This window comes from Leucopleurus acutus (assembly GCF_964270905.1).
Source record: "Leucopleurus acutus genome assembly, chromosome: 6".
Classification (NCBI taxonomy): Eukaryota; Metazoa; Chordata; class Mammalia; order Artiodactyla; family Delphinidae; genus Leucopleurus; species Leucopleurus acutus.
In genome coordinates, this window is record NC_139149.1 from 28,364,468 (window position 1) to 28,387,531 (window position 23,064).

The window sequence follows — 23,064 nt, forward strand, 5'->3', positions numbered from 1 at the left end:
GAGAGCTGGTCCAATCACAATACATTTATGTCACGGAAGTGTTTCCTTTGGCTACCTCAGGAGATACAGAAGTCACCATCTCGGTTCCTGAGACATTTTGTGCCCCCCACCTTGAGTTATAAAGCAATTTAGAAAGCAATATATATGCTGGGGAGGAAAACTGTCATTTGAAACTCCTTGTAACTCCTTCTGAACCCCATAAGACTCTGGCGTGTGGGTTTTAAGGATTTTATTTCTTCCTTTTTTTTTTTTTTTTTTTTGCGGTACACGGGCCTCTCACTGTTGTGTCCTCTCCCGTTGCGGAGCACAGGCTCCGGACGCGCAGGCTCAGCGGCCATGGCTCACGGGCCCAGCCGCCCAGCGGCATGTGGGATCTTCCCGGACCGGGGCACAAACCCGTGTCCCCTGCATCGGCAGACGGACTCCCAACCGCTGCGCCACCAGGGAAGCCCCACAGCTATCTTTGATAATGGTTATTTTTTATTAAGGTCATGCATTCACAAAATATTTTAGTACCCTGTGTCTATTAGGACAGCATGTGGATTCAACTAACAAAAACTTAATTACCACAGTGGCTTAAATAGGCAGAAACTCAAGAAAAAAGAAGTCCTCAGACAGGCAGACTAGGGCTGGCACAGATGCTCAACAAAGTCATAAGAGACACAGGCTTTGTCATCATTCTTCTCTGCCATTCTCAAGATGTAGCCCTCAGCCCATGCTTGCTGCCTCAGGTTCACAGAATGGCTGCTGCATCCCCTAGCTATAATTCTATAATCCAGGAGTAAGGTGGGAAAGGGGCAAAGTGCCAAAGGGCCAAAGGCATTCCAGCCAAATTTATCCTTATTCTAATCAAAAAAGGAAAAGATTTCCTGGCAGTAGCACTCAGTAAATTTGTACTCATACGCCGTTGGCCATATCTAGGTCTTATAAACTACCTTGTGTTAGAATTTTACAAGGAACAAAGAGGTTGTAGTGTCTGTTATAGATTCCTCTGCCACTATTCTTCTATAAAGTGTTTAAATTAACAATCATTCTGAAAAAGTCTTCATGTTCATAACCTAAAACCTTTTTCCCCAAATTAAAAAGTTAAAACTCACCTACAATTTGTTCATTCTCAAAGACAATTGGGAAAATTAAGAAACCCAACCCTACATTGAACAAATACCTATATATCTTAGTGAGACAGCAGTAAAGTAAGTGGGCTACCTGCTCCCCAGCCACTAGGGGGCAATAATAAACTCATCTTCAAACCATTCTCTTTTCTTTGTTGCATGCTCTGAGTCTGTCCCCATACTCAATATCTGTTTAAGTTTTAAGATCACTCAGCCTGACCGTCTGAAACAGAAAGAGCTAGCTGTCTGTTAGAAACATGCTTACCAACGGTGACATCCTGAGAAGTTACATGTACAGTATGGAGAACCACATCTCATTTGCCACATAAAGGGTCCCTGCTTTGGAGGAGAAATGCTGTCAAGATCCTTAGCTAACGGTCTGTCATTAAAAGCCATAATGTCGGGACTTCCCTGGCGGTCCAGTGGTTAAGAATCTGCTCTTCCAGTGCTTCCACTGCACGGGGTGAGGGTTTGATCCCTGGTCGGGGAACTAGGATCTCACATGCGGCACAGCCAAAAAAAAAAGCCATAATGTCCTTAGAGGAATATTTTCTAAAACAAAGTAGAACCAGCTCCCTTTAGGCTAGTGTTTCTCAAATTGCCTCTAAAATCTGCCTTGGAAGCCCTGCAAGATGCTGCTTAAAATGCAGGCTCCTGGGCCCAAACTTCAACACCTGGTATCGATCTCCTGAGCACCAGCCCAAGAATGTGCATCTTTAGCAGTCTTTCCAGGTGGCTGCGTACTCCAAGTTGAGAGTCACTTTCACAGATTAACATTCCAGACTCATAGGCTGAGTGGACAGGCTGGCAGAGTTCTCAGTCAGACCAGACGTGGACCTTCTTTCTGAAGCCAAATGCTGGTGGGAGAACAAGAATTTCAGTTCTTTACATAAACCATGCTCTGGACAAGGGCCTGAGCTCCCTTTGCTGAGTGACTATTCGGAGCAAAAGTGGCCACCTGACTAAACCAGGCTCTGCACCTACAAGCCTCCAACTGACTAATACCGTGACCAGGTAAATGTCTACTATCCTAAAGGGATTTCAGGGTGCTGGAGCTAGCTTTACCTGAAGCTCAGAGATCCATAAAGGTCCAAAGCTTTTGTCCTTGTGCCTGACCTACTGCTGCCATATGCCACAACCCTCCCCTCCATTTGACCTTATCCAGGCCATTCCAGTCTCCCCTGCCTGGGCTCTGCCGAACCTCAACTAATTATTTCACCAGGGCAGTGTCTACAATGTTCTCTGGCCGCCCAGGGTTAACCCCTATGCCAAACATTCTCTCTGATCTGTATTACCTGACCTTACCGCTCACCTATGGCTGTCAATTGCTCTAGCAATGGGGCAACCCTGACACCCAGCTTCTTGGCCAGGTCCCCAACAGTCAGGGGCCGCAGCCGACTCCCAGTCACACCTATGCATCAGAGCTTTTCAATGTGATATGGCTGTATTTCTTTGTAGTTTTGAAATTTCTGTGATTTACTAATACATCTGCTGTGCCTCCTGTTGGTTTTAGCAAGAAGCTGAAGCATGTTCTGTGGCAACAGAAATGAGTGCTATTCTGAGAGTATGTTGGAAATCAGAAGGGGGTTTCCTGTGCCATTTGAAGCTGAGAAACGAGGATCCTGGATGGGGCATCAGTACCCGAGTACATCTTCCCACCCACAAAGTTCACTAAAATAAAGTTGGGAAAGTAGTTTTCCGGCCGCTTGCAGCTATGAGAATATTTAACTCTCAAAGATTCTGATTGAAGTACATATCTGAAGCAAAATACGTTTTATCGTGTGCATTCAAATGTATGTATCATCTGAAGATAAAAAAGAAGGTTGGCAGACTCACCTAAAGAGAAACCTAGCAGCTCTGAAATTTAGAAAAGTAAGAGCCAGGCGTCTGAAGCAAACCATTTAAAAGTGCTTGGAGGTGTTCGAAGGGGATGTCATGGGAGTAGTGCTAAATAGACAAAAGGTCATCACATTTCAGAGTATATGGTGGCAAAGGTTTAGGCTTCTTAAAATCCAGAGTAGCATAAGGGTCAGGTACAACTGCAATTTAAGAGAGTTTCTTTCCTGGATTAGAGAAGGATGGTATATACAGAACCGGGAAGTAGCCAGGACAACATGGGTCCCCAGAGAAAGAGCTTAGCAGGCGCTTCTGTTGGAAAGCATATTAAGCAGAGTCAAAGCTGAGTATATGTGAAAGGAGAGAAGGGAGCAGATGTGAGGACAAAAAGCACGACTTCTGCTTCTTTCATAGCACACCCTCTAGCCTGCCCCTGACATACCTGGAGACGAGAGCCTTGAACTACACTCTATTATATCGTCAACAAGGTCAACTTGACATAACAGAAGTCCACGGGCTACGACAGTTGTTACATCACCAAAGGAACCAGATTTCATGCCAATGCTGGCACGTCTCTCCCCATGCTTAGCAGTTTACCCAGAAGCCTTGAACATTCCAGAATTCTTAATACAAACTTCAAATCTCTCATTAATAACATTCAAAGCTGACAGCTTTTGCTCACTGCAGGCACTCATAAAAGACTGTTCTTCCACTGTAGGCATTTCATTTAGTAACAACTTGGATAGAGATGCTTTGCCTCTACATCTCCCCAATATAAATCCAAACACAGACAAATCAAAACCAAATATTGTAGAAGGAATGCACTTAATTACCCGGTCATGTGCCTTCACTGTGTCAGTTTTGGTCTACCAACTCCAACGTTGTACAACACACGAGAAGGGCTCCTTATACCCTGGTATTTTTGTTGTTCAGAACCCAGAAGAAAAGCTTTTCCTGGATGAAAAATTCCTTCCCTGACAGCCTCTATGGGGTTGCTGTGGATAAACAGAGGATGCCTTTATCACATGGGAGCTTGTGGGCTGTGTCCTGCTTAAACCAGATAGCGCTCTTCAACTGAAAGTAGATCTCTCCCTTATCTGCTGGAAATATGCTTGTTTAGTATAATGGGAAGAGGGGCCATTCCCTACAGAGTCATGCCTGGTGCCTCAGGTCCGGCTGTCCCTACGTGCGTGCACCATTATGTAACGTTTCACCTACTTGTAGAGAAGGTAGGAGAGTTGTGGCCTATCTCATTGTTACAGCAAAGTTACAGTGCTTATATGGTATGTTAAAACGACAGCTGGTCTTTGAAATTTTTAAAATAACCTAAATCATGAAATGATCACCTTAATTAATGTTAATGTTAAATAAAAATCTGATTCATAGTGATTGCAATTTGAAAACAGTAAGTTAATCTATACTAAGAAAAAGCCCTTAGTATATAAATGTCAGCAAATTAAACCTATTACCTCACACAAAAAATAAATAAGTGAAATAAGGACCTTAATGTAGAAAAGCACTAAAATATCACAATTAAAAACCAGATCAGAAATCTTGATCATAAATTTAAAATTGCTGAATGTCTAAATCCTTATTTTCCACCTTATGATTGACTGTAAACTTTAGAAATAATTTTTTCCTATATGAATTATTTCTTCTCTAATTATATAAATATTGATATATTAAAAAGGACAAGAGCATGGCATATTGTACTAAAAACACGAGTCAATAATGATAGGAAGAGATTGTAAAGCATTACAAAGTGGATATTTGTGGACAAACATCTTTTGTGGCTAACTGTATTTACTTCTAAAAGGGTAAAAAATGGAACAAACCAGTTCCTTGGCTACTGAGAATATCCTTTCTTTGTTCTAATATAAGAAAACAGACTTAGTCTTGAGAGAATCAGACAGAACAAATAACAGTATTTTAGTTTGGCACTTCAACCTAGGTGTAGAAGTTTTGTCCCAAAGGAGCCTTATGATACTGCTAAGAATGAGAAAAGTTAAGGGCCTTTTCCCATGTAAATCCAGAGCTTCAAAACAAAAGGGCTTCAAGAACACTTTGAAGGAGTTCAGCGATACTGAACAAGCAGACTTAGGGCTTGGATTTAATTTGCCAGCCAAACTTCTCTGTAATCGGTCACAGGTAGTTTTCCATTGACTTGGAAACACAGCCTATCAGGAAGGATACTGAGTGATTTCTCTCAATGGTTCACTCATTCATTCATTCATTTGAGCACTTACTGGATGCCTACTATGTGACTGGCTGTGGTGTGACACAGACTGACATCCACATTCTCTGTGTTCATAGATTTCACTTGGGTTAAGTGGAATGCAAAGAGGAGCACCTGCAGATACAGTGCCATGAGATAAATACTACAGCGGAGGTGTGCACAGTGTGCAGGAGCCCAGAGGGACATACTTAACACAGAGGTATCTTTGGAGGGGAGATCTGAAAAGCTAGGTGACGCCTGGGGAGCTGAGGCATTCTTCCTCCTGTGTCACTGGCAGTGTAATCTGTATAACTGTGGCTCTTTTCCTCGGGGCTGGCTTATATTCCACCAACCAAGGGCCAAGGTTCCAACAGCACTATAAATTCATAAAGCCAAGGGACATCCAAAAGACCATCTACTCTAGGGGTTCCCAAATCTGGCTGGGCCCCAGCATCACCTGGTGCCTGGGCCTCAGCCTGGAGACACTGATGTAACATGCCTGGAGACTCTGAAAAGGCTCTCTCGCTGCAGCCAGCCCATGAACCAGCGTTTGGGAATCACCGACTCCAACCACCTCCATTTTCAGAAGGAGAATTTTAGAGGAAATTCACACCCACAGAACTGAACTGACTTCAACAGATTTCGGGCACATTAGGACAGCAGTGGTGGAACATCTGGCAAAGAAAAATTTGGTCCAAATACTTTCAAAGAGTATTTCCAAAGTGCATGATATAAGCCATATAAAACAGGACCATTTGTACAAGGTCAAGAACTATATAATAGGAGAGAAAACATCAAGAAAACTGGGCTTGGACTTTCCTGGTGGAGCAGTGGTTAAGAATCTGCCTGCCAATGCAGGAGACACGGCTTCGAGCCCTAGTCTGGGAAGATCCCACATGCCGCGGAGTAACTAAGCCTGTGTGCCTCAACTACTGAGCCTGCACTCTAGGGCCCGCGAGCCACAACTACTGAGCCCGTGTGCCACAACTACTGAAGCCCATGTGCCACAACTACTGAGCCTGTGCTCTAGGGCCCGTGCTCCGCAGCAAAATCCACCACAATGAGTAGCCCATGCACTGCAACGAAGAGTAGCCCCCGCTCTCCGCAGCTAGAGAAAGCCCACACACAGCAACAAAGACCCAACACAGCCAAAAATAAAAAAAAAAAAAAAAGAAAATGGGCTTAATAAAGGTATTTGTTGCAATGAGCTATAAATTACCTCTGCTATTCCTGGTATGAAAAGTGAAAAAGGAGCCAAATTGAGTTGAAACTCTCATTCTTTAAATAAGGATGCTTGATTTATCAGGAAAACAGGTTTTTGTCCTTAGGAATATATTCCAAGGAAAGGCTTAGCATAGTGTCATGCCTACAGTAGACACTTCAACTGTCGAATAAAGCAATGAATGAAAATGTGAATATGCGTTAACCAAAAAAGTGTTTTCCTACAGCCACATCCTACATTAATCTTTGACAGAAGCTAAGAGTATATCAGTAAGTAACGGCTTATTTAGGCATTTGTACAGAGTGACAGAAGCATTATACAGGTCTGTAACTTTCACGGTAGAGACAACACATCCTCTTGCAAGTGAAAAGATACCACTTTTTTTTTTTTTTTTTTGCGGTATGTGGGCCTCTCACTGTTGTGGCCTCTCCTGTTGCGGAGCACAGGCTCCGGACGTGCAGGCTCAGCAGCCATGGCTCATGGGCCCAGCCACTCCGCAGCACGTGGGATCCTCCCAGACCGGGGCACGAGCCCGTGTCCCCTGCATCGGCAGGCGGACTCTCAACCACTGCACCACCAGGGAAGCCCCAGGATACCACTTTTGATGTAGTGGGAAAGGTTCAGTAGGAAAATGTCATCTGTGTGCATGTACGTGTGTATGTATTAAAGGCACGGGCTGGAATGCAGGAGCCCTGACCTGCCTGGCGTGTCTGTAACACACTCACTCGGAAAGCTACAGGAGCCTATACAAAGGCCCACCCGCCTTGACATAAAGGGATATATCCCTTTATACATCCCTGGAGTGGCAGCCCAGCTGCAGTTCACTGGAGTTCTCAGATTTTATCCCAATAAGTAAGGTCATTATTTATGTATAGATTTAATTTCATGAAAATATACTCTATTTCAAATTTTAACACCAGCTGGGATTCTTTTTACTTTTTTATTACCACGTTTATCTCTGGGGAATAAGATGCAAGTCTTATAGTACCTTCATAGATACAATTTCTTAAAAAATGAGAATTGCCTTAAAGGAGAAACTTAATTAAAAAATGCATTCTGATGTAGGAGAAAGTGATTCATATACCATTTATAAAAAATAGAGTAACTCACAGTTTACATTTGTAAACTTGAAAATCCCCAATTTTCAACAAAAAGAAATGCAGTCTAGCCCTCAAAAGTTGAACTGAATAGTTTTAAGCTACATTTTAAAAATCTCAAAAACTAGATCAAATCTTCCACTCAAAAGTGTTACTGTCCTGTTTTGATAACCATAGTGTAATCTGGGTTTGGGATAAATTCTTTGAAGAATGTAATCCCACTATATTTTAATTATAACAAATAGGCACATCGAGGGTGATTTAGTTCACGTTTTTATTAACCAACTATTACTTATGGTTATCATTTTCAGTTTTATTTGCTATCTTCATTACAAAGTAACACTTCCTCATTACTGCATTGTAAAATATGGAAACCCGAAAGCTTTCCTAAAACTCTTGGAGCCAGCCCTAACTACTGGTAAGATGTGTACCTGAGGCAAGATGAAATGTGTGAACTTTTCTTGGAGGGAACTCTTATCCAGGAGAGGAATATCAGGGGGATCACTCATCAATCATTTCCCTCAAAAAGGAAAATTTGTCAGAGATGTGTGCACTGGGCACAGTGCCTGATGGACTTGGCACTCAAAAACTGAACTGAAGGAAACTTGCCTGAGATGGAAAGAAGTGTTAAGAAATAAACTAGGTCTTTGCAAAATGCTGACCCCTTCCCAACAGTTCAAAGACAAAGTATTTAATTGGGAGAGTCCAAAGAGCTCACCTGGTTCAGCTTCTCACAGCCAGGAATTCCCTTCACTGGTGGTTCTCAGTTGGGGTATGTTTGCTTCTCAGGGGACATTTATCAATGTCTGGAGATATTTTGGGTTGTCACAATGGGGAGAGTGTGCTGCTGGCATCTAAGTAGGTAGAGGCCAGGGATGCTATTAAGCATCCTACAAGGCACAGGGCAGCCACTTTTCTCCCACCCCTTCCCCCCACTCAAGTAATTATCTGGCCCAAAATGTCAGTAGTGCTGAGGCTGAGAAACCCTTCCCTGAGGCATGACCCAACAGATGGCCTCTGCTTACCTCTTTTTTATAAAATGACTTTTTTGGAGGAATGATTGACACACAAAAAGCTATACATATTTAATGTATACAAGTTGATGAGTTTGGAGATAAGTATACACCCGTGAAAAACCATCAAGCCACAATCTACACCATAAACGTATCTATCACCTCCTAGGGAAGGCACACTTATGGCCATGTCCTGAGCATGTCTTTACAACTGCTGGACAGCTCCTTCCACTGAAAAGACCCACTTTATCTTGAAATTCACTGATGAATGATATTTGTCAAAAGCAGTACAGAAAAAGAAGGGCACAAATACAAAATCACATTTTAAGGTCAAAATGCCTTTTCCAGATGTTAATATTCACTTTCTAATCTATTTAAATGATAGAAGAAATTAGAGCACAGAGTAAATAAACTTACATATTGAATTTTTGTTGGTTGTATTATTTTTAATTCTATTATTTGGTAGCTTTTAAGGCTTTAAGTCTATTTCTTTTTTTTTACCATGAAGATTTTTTTTTAAATTTTTGATTTTTTTACTACTCTGTTTCAGTTTAAATAACATCATTGACTTCTTTTTATGAAGGGTGATGACTGTGCCTATCTCCCTTTCTCCAATTCTTGGTTTTGGTTGGTTGTATTATTATTCGTAAGTCTACTTCTTAATTTATTAACATTAGACAGCTTAAGTTCTTACTATGAAAAACAAGGAAACTGATATGCTCACCTAGCTTCACCTCTTGTATTCCCTTTACCTCCAATTTTTATTATACTATTTCAGTTCATTAATGTTTATTATAGTTACATTCCATTCTCTTTTATTCTTTTTTTTTTTTTGCGGTACGCAGGCCTCTCACTGTTGTGGCCTCTCCCGTTGCGGAGCACAGGCTCCGGACGCACAGGTCTAGCAGCCATGGCTCACGGGCCTATCCGCTCCGCGGCATGTGGGATCTTCCCGGACCGGGGCACGAACCCGTGTCCCCTGCATCGGCAGGTGGACTCTCAACCACTGCGCCACCAGGGAAGCCCATTCCATTCTTAAACTATGTTTAAATCATTCCTGCTTTGAGTACAAATCCATTTTAAACACAGCAAATTAATAAATAGCATTTATAAAACTGAATGGTTTAAATGAAATTCCCAGCAGGGCCACAGTGTGACTGGACCACACTGAAGGAAACAGAACCCACATCTCCCCTGGGTCAGAGGCTAATGGACCCTTCTCTAGCCTCCTTCACTTCTTCTGAGTCATACTCAGACACCAGGCTACCTCACATCATCCCCTTGTGCTATATTCTTTCTTGCTTTGCTGATGTACTTCTTTGAGGATTTTTCCATATGGAGTGAGTGGTAACTCCCCCGAGACGCCTGCATGCTCCAGATGTCATTGTTTATTTTCTCTTCCTTCTCTTCCTCCTCCTTTTCCCCTTCATGTTTGATTGATAATTTGGCTGTTGGTTCAATATTCTTTCAGAACATTCAGAAATTTGAAGGCATTGTTCCATTGCTTCTAACATCCAGTGTGGTTGATGAGGTGTATGTTTGTTTTGTTAGTAATCTCTGAAAGCTCTTAGGGTTTTCTGTTTTTTCCTTTGAGTTCAGGAATTTCACCAGGATTTTATTTTTTTTATCAGCCCATTCAACCCTGTTGACTATGTTCCTTCTCCTCATAGCCTCCTGTTACCTGTTTCTGGGGCTTCTCGCTGGATTTATCCTCTACGTCTTGTCACTGTTCTCTCGTATTTTCCATGTTGGTCTTTCAGCTCTGTCATGGCAGGTTCCCTTGATTTCACCTTACAGTTCACCAGCATGATCTCTGTTCCTATTCTTCCTAACCTTCTCCCTGACGTGTTAATTTTGTTACATATTTCACTTCCAAGAACTCCTTCTTATTACCCAGTCGATCTTTCTTCATAGCAGTCTGTGAAAAGGCCTTGTTTTTAGGATGCAATATCCTCTTGACTCTCTGAGAATCCTAATTAGGAATTTTTAAAATTGAAATCTGTCCCCTGTATTATTTGTTTCTTCCAGGGTAGGTTCTGTTAGTTTCTCTTTGTCCCTCTCCTTCTTATTATTTTTTGCTAACGATTTCACTTAAATGTCTGGTGATCTTGTGGTCTATGTCTGTTTACGAGTGGAGATCTGGTTGATTAACACAAACAGCTGGAATGGGTCTTCACTGTGGGTGCTTGGGTCTCTTTCTCTGAGCTCTTCCTGTGGTGGGAGTTCTGATCACAGGTTCTCCAACAGGAACATATAGTGTTGATTCCCTAGGATGCGTGGAACTGTTCATCAAAGTGTCCCACCCTTCTCAAGCCAAGGCATTATGACCCAAGCCATCTAGGCTCTCTCAACCAGAACATGGCATCTTAAATGAAGTGAAAGAAAAACGTGAGAGAAAAAGATGGACATTTATTCATCATCTTGGCCAGTTGATACTTTCCCGATACCTAGACCCTTGATTTTGCTCTAGACATGCCCAATTCTCCAACCTTTCCTGTGAGCTACCCTGTATTCAGGAATTTCTTCTCTAAGTTTGTCAAAGTCAGTTTCTATTGCTTACACACAAAAAACCTAAGCTGTTGCAGGTGGAAAGGAAAACTGACGTTTGTTAAGCTAATGCTAGGTACTAGGCATTTCACTTTTTTGGTATATAATCATCATAACCCTAAGAAATAGCTATAATTACCATTATTCAGGAAAAAAAAAAAAACACTGAAATTGAGTAGATGTGTTCTCTTGTCCAAGGTGCCAGAAAAAGCATTGGAATCCAAGTCAGTCTGACACCAAAACCTATGCTTTCCCTTTACTCTGAAGTATTCATGGAGTATAAGGATACAGACCTGGCTGCAGTTAAGAGTATGTGATGAATATTGGATGGGAGATTTAAGGCTGGAAAACCAGAAAGAGAAATTTAGACTCAATGTATTAAGGAAAAGGGAATCACAGTCTCATCCTTAATAGTGGAGTGGCATGGTAAATCAAAGGAGAATTTAAGAAAGATGATCTGTGACATGTGGAATGCATTCAGAGGGCTCATGTTGGAATAAAATAGACCAGCTAGGAGGCTGCTGTAGTGATGAAATGGAAGCAGGTGGAGAGAAAGAGACAGTTTACAGATGGATTTGGAAGGAAATTTCACAGGATTTTGTGACTGAATGGATACTGTAGGGGATGAAGAAAGATGAGCCAAAAATGACTGAAAGATTTTGAGTTGCAATGAGGAAAGATGAGTGAATGTGTTTACCTTGCCTCTCTCCCAAATTTCCAATGAAATGAACCAGGAATGCAAAAACAAGAATGAGTGCCTAGTGCTACAAAGAGGAAAGGATGCCAAGGGTCCACAAAATGTGAGAATCTCTGGAAGATGTAAAGAAGAGTGAATCAGAATGATGGAGAAGCCAATTGTGCTGATCAGCCAGTAACCAAACAAAGGCAAAAGAGAACAGCACCTGAACAGGGGTTTACCCCCTCAACAGAATCCCCTCTCCACCACCAAAATCAGCACGGGAGGAGCTGGGAGTGCAAGCAGGCGCAGGGCAGCTACCAGGAGGATGCATGTCCTTCACTAAAGCAGAAAGAGGGCTGAGGTCCTGAATGCTCACCCCTTAACTCCAGGCTTCATTCAACCTAGGCCACTTAGTCAGTTAGCTATGGAATCTGCCCCAGAAAGCTTCCATTTAGCTTCTATATACGATTATTTATAGGTAATATGATTGTCTATATATAAAATTCAAGAGAATCAAATTAAAAATTATTAAAACTAATAATCCAGTCCAGAAATAGAACTGATACAATAAATATACTAAAATAAATAGCTTTCTTTAAATTCCAGCAAAAATCAATTTTAAAATGTCAGGCCTAGAAATGGTAGCCACAACCCCATAATATATAAAATATCCAGGAATAGTAAAATAAACAATTGTGCAAGAGCAATATAAAAAAAAACTATAAAAGTTTAAAAGCTGTAGACAAAAAGAATTGAAAAATGGGAAGTTATTTAAAAAGGAAGGAATCACAAAATAAATTCAAAGGGTTATTAAATATAAGAATAAACTTCACCTTCTTAATAAGTAATATACAACAGATTTTAAAAACAATGAGGTGTTTTCCTCTAACAGATTGAAAAAGTAAACAAAAAAGCCACTATCCAGATAGGGATGTAGGATGCATATCCACTGTGAGTGGTACTGTATTTTTGTATGGTCATTAAGGCGAAAATTTATATTTATCAAAATTCATATTGTACATTCCCAGCCTTGGCCAAGTATTTTCAATTCTAGGAATTCATTTTGTTTATTTTTTTTTTTTCTATTTTTTAAATGTTTATTTATTTATTTTCTTATTAGTCATCCACTTTATACACATCAGTGTATACATGTCAATCCCAATCGCCCAATTCATCCCACCACCACCCCCCTAGGAATTCATTTTATAAATATACTCACAAATGAACTGAAAAAATTCAAGACAACCAAAATTTTCATTAATAAGAGACTGATTAAATACCTTATGGCATATCAGTGCCATGAAATACTAAGAATTCTCAAAAATATAAGTTGTACATGGTATAAAAATGGCCACAGTATATTACTGCATTAAAAATACATGTTACGTGATGTTATGTTGTGTTGATATAATTATGATGAAAGCATACATATCCGTAATTTCTGGAAAGAGACACATTAAACTACTAATAGCGATTATCTCTTAGTATAAGATAGCACAAAGCAGGCAGAGGTACGAATAGCTGCTTTAAAAATTTCTGCATGTTAAAAAAAAATTTAAACAGACACCTTAGGTTGGGTTCCCCAGAAACAGACAGCAAGACAAGTGTTTGAGTGCAAGTGATTTATCGTGAAGCGTGTCCAGGGGAGTCTGGTGGGGAAGCGGGGCAGCGGGTCAGTGAACAAGAGGAAGCCATGGACGTGTGCGATCCCAAGCAAAGTCCCCTTGAGCGGAGCTTTGACCTGCTCTCACAGGGACACTCCAATGTATTCCTTAAACCTCTGAGCAAGGGAGCTGGGCCTTTCACACTCTGGCACCTGTCAGTCATTTGTCAAGAGCTGTCCCAGAAGGAAGGGAACTGCAGTCTGGCTCTGAGTGCTCTCTGGCGAGGGGGCATCCAACACCCCCAGGGAAATCCTCTGAAGGAGAGTTATAGGTGCCCAGTGTTAGAACAGAAACCAAAAAAGGAGAGGGCGCACAGAAATGGTAAGAAGAGATCCAAAGGGATCTGGGTGGAAAGCCAATAACATTCACTATGCTATACCACCTCTGTAATCAAATACATAGTTTCATAAAAAGTAAGAAAGGGAGAGAGGGCAAGAGCCAGAATGCTACCGGTAGAGTAAAATCTTCTACGGAAGCTCACAAGTCCTGCGAGTCTAGTAGGTGTCAGCACCTACTAGATGCCTCCCCCCACCCCATTGGCTCCTTCTCATATTCCCACCTGTCCATTAAAAAAACAAGATTAAGTAGCCCTTCATAGTAGTTGAAGCCCTTCTCTCTCTTCTTGTTCACCTTTTCCATCTGAAGCGGGACAGGTTGAGATCTTGAGGAATTAGAGGAACTCTCCAACCCTCTGCTGATCCTAACTGGAACCACATCACTAGGCCGTCCACGTAGCCCTAAAGCTGTAAAAGCTGGAGCACCTGGAAACTAAACTCTGAGGCTAAATTCTAAATGGGACTCCCGAATAAGAGCCAGGCTCTAAAAATCTGTTTACTCTGTTAAACTTGTTGACTTCATGGCAAATTTGTTTAAAACCTTCCTAGAATGAGTGAGTCGAGGTCTCTGCCTCGGCATGGCCGCTGAGCAGAACAGAACATTTCCTGGAAACGTCCCTCAAGCCCTTCACTCTGGGGGTCTATGATGGATCTCACAGCCTTCTGCTACAAACAGATGCTACCGTGACCTTGGGGATGGACTGGGCGGACAATTCAAGTCGCGCCTTTTGTGTGGTCTGTATACAGTCTGTCTTGGAAACCTTCCACGCCTTTGTGTCTTCATTTTTAAAAATGGATGCAATAACTATTGTTCTGTTTACCTTCCAGAGCTGATGTGAAGATGAACCCTGAGATCACACACATGAAATTATCTTATAAACCATGTGATGCTTTATACTAAGTCGCTTGTCCCAACACAAAGATACCAGACATTAAAAAGGGGAACAAGGTAGTGACTTCAAGATCTGAATCCATGAATGTTGGAAGGTTACTTGTTCAGGAAAGCTGTGTGTGGCTGTGGACATGTTGAGTGTGAGTTGGCAGTAAAACATCCAAGGCAAAGAAAGTGAGCTATGGAGAGATGGCCTTGGAGGCTGAGCAGTAGGGTAGGAATTGAGGTACAAATTTGGGAGTCATCACCATGGAAGCAGCAGGTGAATTCATGACTGTGGAAAACACACTTTTGAAAACTTCACCTCCCTTTTCATTTCTGCAGCCACATTTCTTATGTTTTGGGTCTTCTGTTTCGGTTATCCAAATGCAAAAACTGTATTAATAAAAATGATTGTTATCATTGCTACAAAGTGTTAAATGGTTCTTTTGAGTCCCTATTCTCTTATGTATACATTATCCATTCAAAATATCATGCAGATCATGGACTTTTAACAGCCATATAAATTACATATGTGGTCTCTCCCTTCAAGTAATCTCAACTATTTCCTAAGTTACAGTTTTGAGTGAATAAATATATAAGCCATATAACTTAAGGTAAAACTGATGAGATTTTAAAACTGTCAATATATATGTCAATGCTTGAAAATCACCATTTTGCATAATCTTGAATAAAGAGATTTACTTAAGTGTTTTTATGACCTGAGAATCCTTTTATTTGGCCCAAACCAGCACTATCACAAAGTCAAGTTTCGTTTTTAAAGACATTCATGTTGTTTAGAATATAGTTGGACTGAACCCCAGGACTAGTCAGTCTGTTTCAGTTGACTTGTCCCCTGATGTTAAAAGCATTAACAATTTCTTCCATCTTTGATAGGTCTCACATGCCAGTTCTTTCTTGGTTTTCTTTTTAAAATTTCATACCATTAACATCAGAACTCCCAAGACCTTTGGAGTTAGTTAATAGTATTCCTGACTTAAATAGGTTGGATTCTACTGAGGTGTACAAAAAGTCGCATGCTAGTTTTCTGGTTGAAGTACAGTATTAAGCTGTAATGCTGCTTATCTTAATAATTAGAATTTAACTGAGAGCCAATTTACTTTTTATTTAAATTAAAGAAATGAGTAGATGTTAGTGGTTTACAATTTAAAAATGGTATATAGGTAAAAATGGTATATATAGTATATATGGTATACTATATATATATGGTATATATGGTATATATAGTATAAAATATACTATATATAAAGTATATTTTAAGTATTTTATACTATAGTATATATAGTATATATGGTATACTATATATATATGGTATATATGGTATATATAGTATAAAATATACTATATGGTAAGTATATATGGTATACCATATATATATATGGTATATATAGTATATATGGTATATATGGTATATATATATAGTATATACTATACATATATAGTATATATGGTATATACCATATATATGGTATATATGGTATATATAGTATAAAATATACTATACATAAAGTATATAAAGTATATATAAAGTATATTTTAAGTATTTTATACTATAGTATAAAATATACTATATATACCATATATGGTATATATGGTATATATAGTATAAAAATGGTATATATAGGTAAATTTTAATTTAAATTTTATTGATTTTGCTGATTACAAGTGTTAAATCAGTATTTGTCAATTCCCTTTGCCTAGTTTCACTAAATTGTCCTTTTCCATAAGAAGATATAACATTAAGCAGTCTTGTAGTATTTTAAATCTATTTCTAAATATATGTACCATTTGTGATATGGTTAAAAGCACAAACTACAAGTAAAACTTATATTTAGAGCAATTATGTTTGTAGGTAAGACATACTTTAAATTGTACAGTAAAGATGTACATAATTCATAAAAGAAAAATACAGTAACACTGTTACTGTACATTAAAAAAAGGAAAGAGATGTTAGAAATCATTTTTCATTCTCTTTATCACTGATGACGTCATTGTACAGATGAGGGATTTGAGGTTATTAAATGACCAGCCCAAGACACACCGACACGCGCGTGCGCACAGACACACGCGTGCGCACAGACACACACACACACACACACACTCATATTCTCATAGCAGTTCCATTTTTTTTACTGTTATGTCCTCAATGTCAGCTACAGTCTCAGTGTAAAGTCAGGGACAAAATAGTAAATATTTGTTGAATATGCAATTTATTTAGAGAGAGAACTCGTCTTTCGACTCCAAATACATTGTTCTTTCCAGTACACAAATGGAAACTTTCAACATGTCCTTCTTGTAGATTTTTTGGGAGAACAGAATGTGATAAACTGTGTGAAAGAAACTTGAAAACAGGTAGGTATATGCAAATCTAAGAGAGCATTATTATCATTGTAGTTTAAATTTGTAAAACTTCCCAGTTTTCTTACTATGGGTCCATAAATCTAAGAAAAGCAAAATTTACAAGAATGACAATTTTAAAGACAACTATTTTAACTTCTTGAATGATCTGGCTAGGAAAAATATTTCTTATAGCTTTTGGGTTTAGATAATGAAATATTCATTTTTAATGGTAGTTCTATAAAGAAACAGAATTCCTTATTATATACTGATCTTACAGCATAATGAACCAAACACTTATTTGAAGGTTTTCATCTAGATCTTCATAAACTAAAACCAACATTAATTGGAAGTTTTCAATCAATCTTAGAATTCTTTCTATAATCTGAAAATCTATATTGTAAATTGCTTTAGATACTTTTTTTATTGAGCAAGGTTTTGAAATAAAGAACAGAGTTGTCATCGATACCGCTGGTCATATCACAAGTAATAAAAAATTCAAACAGATTGTTAGCAAATAAAGACTCTTACAATTTTTAGTAAGTAAAGACCAACTAAGGCATCTGAATTTGGCACAATTAAAATTGTTTGTGATGAAACAGTGTTACAATATCTTACAGTGGTTCAATAAATAGGTTAACTTGGAAGAGACTATTGAAAATGATTTAAACATGCTACATTTTAAATTATAACCACTGTGCAAGAATGATATGGAAATTAGTTTCTTAAATCATCATTCCACATACTATAAGAATACCTAGAGAGTAAACGCACATGGATGAGTGCTCAAAATCACTTGGACCAATTTTTTAAAGCAGCTTTAAAATAATTGACTCCCAAATCAAGATATTAAATGCCAACTTCTAACCGGCTATAATGCTTATGGCTAAGATTCTTCACAGAATGAGATTCTTCACAGAAATGCTGACACAGCCCTAACTGTAGGCATTTGAGCGTGTGGTTATAATTCTTTTTTCAAATCTTACCCAGCAAAGCTTCAGGTAAAAGAGACCGCAGAATATGTAAACAGTAGGAGACAGTCCTGGTGCTTTTACAAAATCACAAACCTGTGACACACTTATATTCATCTCTGATTGCTACTACTAAATAACGAGATCATTCACAATGTATTGATTAGCTCTTTAATAGATAAAAGGTGGGCAGTGTGTTGTAAAAATCAACATTTCTTAATTCATTCGATTTGCAAGAGCTACACATTTTAAGCTGAGAATGGAAAACCTCTAATAAAAGTTTTTCAAAAAAGCCTTCTGCCTTATTTAGCATTTTGACCACTAATCAGAAACAATAAAAAATTAAGAAAAAAACTATAAAAAAAAGAAAGAAAAAAAACTATGGAACAAAAAGTAACAAGGCTTTTCTTTTCCATTCGGAAATCTATTGAGCTATAAAATAGGTTCCCAAGAGGAGTCAGTTTCCTATGTGGAAGGCGTTTAAAACTGAACTACACAACCTAATCTTAAAATAGGCCAAGGGAACACAATTTATACTGGGAGGTGAGTGGCTGGAATAGAGGACTTAATTGTCTAATCCTAGTTCTCATTTTTAAAAATGTCTAAGATAATGATGCTTTTAATGAGGAGTCAATTTCAAAGCCCAGCCAACTCTAAGTCGTAACCATGATATGGTGGTATTTTCTTCTCCTCTGCATTGTCATCTAGGCAACAGACGACTATTGATCCTACACTGGAAAATACTGTTTTGATGTTAATTGATCAAAACTGTATGAGGGAAATTGTGATTTCTGAATGGAAGACAGTCATGAGTTATCACTTCTTGAAAATACAGAACTGGGAATAAATATATGTTATGACTATGACACTAAATAAATATTAAAATCAATCATTTGTTAAGATAAAAATATCCTCAATAAGTTCATGTGGGATGATACTGTATAATGAGGATGAACTTAAAATTGTTAACACTTTGCATCACAAGTATTCTGATTTTATAGGATTCTAAAAATTTGCTAACTTGCATCGCTTTTTTAATTTATATTTTACTTGATAAACTCATCATTATATCACAGAAAAACAAGTTGAAATGTATAACAAACTAATTTTTAAAATCACCACTAAATTTTATCTTAAACTCAAGCTTATCATCCATTTAAATTCAAATTTAATCTTTTTACAATCTGCATTTTACTTAGAGGCAAAAATCACACTTATTATGAGTTACAAATAATCATGCAAATCTGTGAGAAGCTGTCAACTGGCGAAGTCTTTACATTGTATCATGTCACAAAATAACACTCATTATAATATTAACTTCAAATGCTAATTTTCTCTTCATTAGATGGCAGACAAGAGATAATGTGCTATTAATATTTTTATAAAAATATGTTGCTGAATAAGAATTTCAAAGAAAATAATACATTCAGGATTGATACTTAATTCTGCAAATGCCTAGTAATCTTATTAATTAGGCATAGCAACCTGTCTGTTAAAACACTAGACACAGGCCAGGAAAACTGGGTAAGGACAAATCACAGACACACATACTTCATAGTTTACCTGCAATATTTATCAATTCAGCTTACTGTTTTCTTAAAAATTATAAATATCCCCCAAACAAGTAAAAATCTAGTTATTGTATCAGTATTATATGATAGGGACTTATTTGGGCCCAACTCCCTCTGACTGCTTTCATATGAATCAGGCAATTTTCTTAAAATTAAAATGTCAATATCCCCCAATGAATCCACTACTCATTTAAAAATATTTAGCATTTTAGGATGGCAGTGGGAATGGAAAAGTAAAATCCAGTTCCAGCGATAACCCAACCTCGTCTCCACTCCCTCCCCCCAAGGGCAGATGTACTATGTACACACGGTTCCTAGAAAATGAAAAAAATAGTTTTCAATCATTTTATCCACTTGCTATTGGGATTTAGCAAAGAAGTTCAATATTAGCTGAAAAGGTAGACTAAAACTATAAGCCACCCAAAGGGCCAAATTATAACTTTTTTTTTTTGGATACCTGCTGGGTTGGGGCGAATGGTGGGATTGGGGGGTGTTTTCATTTAGATCTACCCTGCTCAGCCACTCTGTTTTCCTTTCACATCCTAACCCCCTTGTGTTATAAGGCTGGAAACAGCTCTAAGATTGTGGAGAATGTAAACAGCTTTTTATTGTCCAAAAGGATGGCAGTGTAAGGAATGTATGCTTATCGCCCAGCTGCAGCTCCCCACCTCACTTACCATGATAAAGTGCTCCAGGAAAAAAACATTACAACCCAAGCACAATCCAAAAATGGATTAGAATTTGACATACACTTCCTTAAAAACTGATAAATCAAGCCACGCTGTAATATTAGAATCTAGCTCTTAAGGAGGGTATATAATCTTGTCAAGATGTACTTCTTATTCCCTATTGACTCTTGTGGTGTGAAAAAAAAAAAAAATCTAATATTCCCAATACAGTAAACTGATAGAAGAACTTTTCCCAACAGATCCCCCAATATAGCTCCTTATCTTTAAGAGTCTAATACAGTGGAACAGATACACAGTTCATGATCACTGAATGCAAAATTAAATGAATGAACTAAGAGATTCATGAAGATATTCTGAAGATCCTACCTAAGTACCTGAGTTCCCCAGGTTTTTACAGTTTTACTTACACACACCATACAAATGTTGCTTTGTTAAATCACGTTTTTTTGGAATCTAGATCAAACATTTCAAAAAGCAAGGGATACTGAAGAGTATTATGGCATATATGTGGCATGCTTAATGCCTTAGATGTAAAATTTATTTTAACATGCCATCTTGTATATAGGCAGTATGTGCTGGCTCATTTAAGGACATTTGGGAACATCACTGCATTTTCTTCTTGAAGCCACTGAAGAATTTCTTGATGCTGTGCAGGTGAAGCTAATCTCTGTGGAAAAGGAATGGACAGGCCCTTTCGTGCTCTCTCCCCTTCACTAAGACATTTTAGAACTCCTTCCATCCTCAAACTTACAGAGTATCTTTGCGTCTACAATATCATATGTATCATAGAGAAACTTTAATAAGTTACTTGATCTTTCCCTCTAAAGGGAAATAAGAGAGAGAGAGAGAGAGAGAGAGAGAGAGAGAGAGGGAAGGAAGGGAGGAATGAAGGAAGGAAAAAAGGAAGGATCATCATCCTTGGGTTCCTTAACCCTGTTTTAACAGCCAGATTAAACTGGGTAAAGTCTTAAATATGAAGACCAAAGAAACCTTGGCTTCTGGAGAAAGCCCTCTTGATAGCACCGTATTAAGACAAGTGCCAAGAGAGCAAGAGAAATCCATCACAGAGGCGGACTGCGCCGAAGCAATCCCCTTCTATAATTGTACTTTAAAAGTTGTCTTCTTGAACATCTTACTTGGGATCTCCCTTAAACAGAATTAACTAGCAATCCATACAGCATACAGGTATATTTCGGAAGGAGGAGAGGGTGGCGCCACGCGGGAAAAGCGAGGAGAGATGAGAGGCACCACTGGAACGGTCGCCTAGAGCCTCCCTGGCGGACCGTGCAACCACCTTCTAATACCCTTCATATTCCTCGGTGCCCCCTGAGCCGCCCAGACCAGATAGGAGAGGTCTTCGGGAACAAAATGCGTAGAGACGACGGGGAGGGGGCTCCTGTGTGGAGTTGGATTTGAAAGTTACATCCTGCGTCCCCGCCGGCACAAAACCCCATCCTAGTCCCCAGTGCCAGACAGAAAACGAAGAGAAATCCAATCTGCCTCCCAAATCGGTCTTTTGCCTAAGTTTTTCCCCAGCAAGGAGCCACCAACCGGCCCTGAGAGCGAGGATGCACGATGCCGTGCTTTATAAGTGTTTGCGGGCATCCGGGCAAAATACCACGTGAAAAATAACCATCAAGCCCCCCAAACTCTGGGCTAGAGGCAGGTCTTTCAGCCCATCCTCATCGCGTCCGTCTACCCTTATCCCCTCCTCGACTGCTCCTCAATAAACCTGTTCCTTCTCTCTCACCTTCTTCCCTGCCACTTTCTGCCTTCTTTACCTCAGCCCTCCAGTCCCAATCCTCCATAAGCACCGCACTCGCCTCAGGGTCCCCACTCTGATCCCCATTCCCTGATTCTTTCCCTTCAACCTCTAAGGCAACCCTAAACTCACTCCACTGCCTGCGCCCCCGACCCCATGGCCCAAGCAGCCCCAGACTCTGCTTCCGAGTCGGCAGCCGGAGCGGTTTTCCCGCCGAAACGCGGCCCCGGCGCGTGGGGCGCGCGGCGGGTCGGGCACTCACCAGCTGCAGCAAGCCGGGGACCACGACGAGGGGCAGCGGCCGCAGGCGCATGGTGCCGGCTGGCGCGGCGTCTCACGAGCTGCGCGCCCTCGCCTGCCTCTCGAGCATCTCCACTTCGCGGGGCAGGACTGAGGACGCCAGGGACTCCGCGCGGCGCTTCCCTCCCGGAATCCAAGCGCAGCGCCGCGCCACGCCGCGCGGGTCGGGTGGGCGGGCTGGGAAGGGGGTGGGGGAGGGCGGGCGGGAGATGCTTCTGGGGCCCCGCGCGCCCCTCCTTGGAGGGGGCCGGAAAAGGAGCGTGGGGGACAGCTCGAGCTCCGGCGTGCTGCGCAGGGTCCCAGCAGCGCCCGGGGCTCCCGCGTCCCGGGGTCAGGGTGAGCGCGGCGGGCGCCCGCGGGCGGGAGGCTGCGGCTCCGGCGCTTTGATGCGGGGTTCCCGCGCGAGGCTGCTCCCGGAAGAGCTGAGCGCGCCCGGGCGCCCTGCGAGGCTCCGGGGCCTTCTCCGCCCCCGCCCAGCAGAGGGCCGGTTGGGCCGGGTGCCCAGCCCACTGACCAGCTCTTGTTTTGCCGGGGAGGTGGCAGCGGGGATTGGGGGGGCGGGTGGTCTCCCTGAGTGGATGCAGGAAGGAGCGCGCCGGGAGAGCACCCAGGGAGTTCTAGGGGAAGGCGACGGCAGGATCCTGAGGCGGGGCGTGGGGCGGGGGTGGTGGTGGTGTTGAGGGGTGCTGGAGCCCGGGACGCCCCGGGAGAGCGCCCTGCTCCGCAGCAGCCCTGGCTCTCAGAGTCCGGCGCAGGGGTTCCAAAGTGAGGCTGGTGCGGCTGGAAGAATGTCTGGAAGTGGAAAGTAGTGGACACCTAGAG

At 40.7% G+C, this 23,064-nt stretch overlaps 1 protein-coding gene across 1 annotated transcript in view; it reads right to left on the minus strand.

The window, feature by feature from the left end:
- NXPH2 (neurexophilin 2) overlaps positions 1-22,255 on the minus strand; it is a gene marked incomplete at both ends in the record, with an annotated part of 107,571 nt that extends 85,316 nt beyond the window's left edge. The window contains one exon of the mRNA XM_082841313.1: positions 22,205-22,255. Coding sequence (XP_082697439.1) covers positions 22,205-22,255 — 51 coding nt within the window. The remainder of the gene's footprint in view (positions 1-22,204) is intronic.
- Positions 22,256-23,064: the final 809 nt, after the last annotated feature.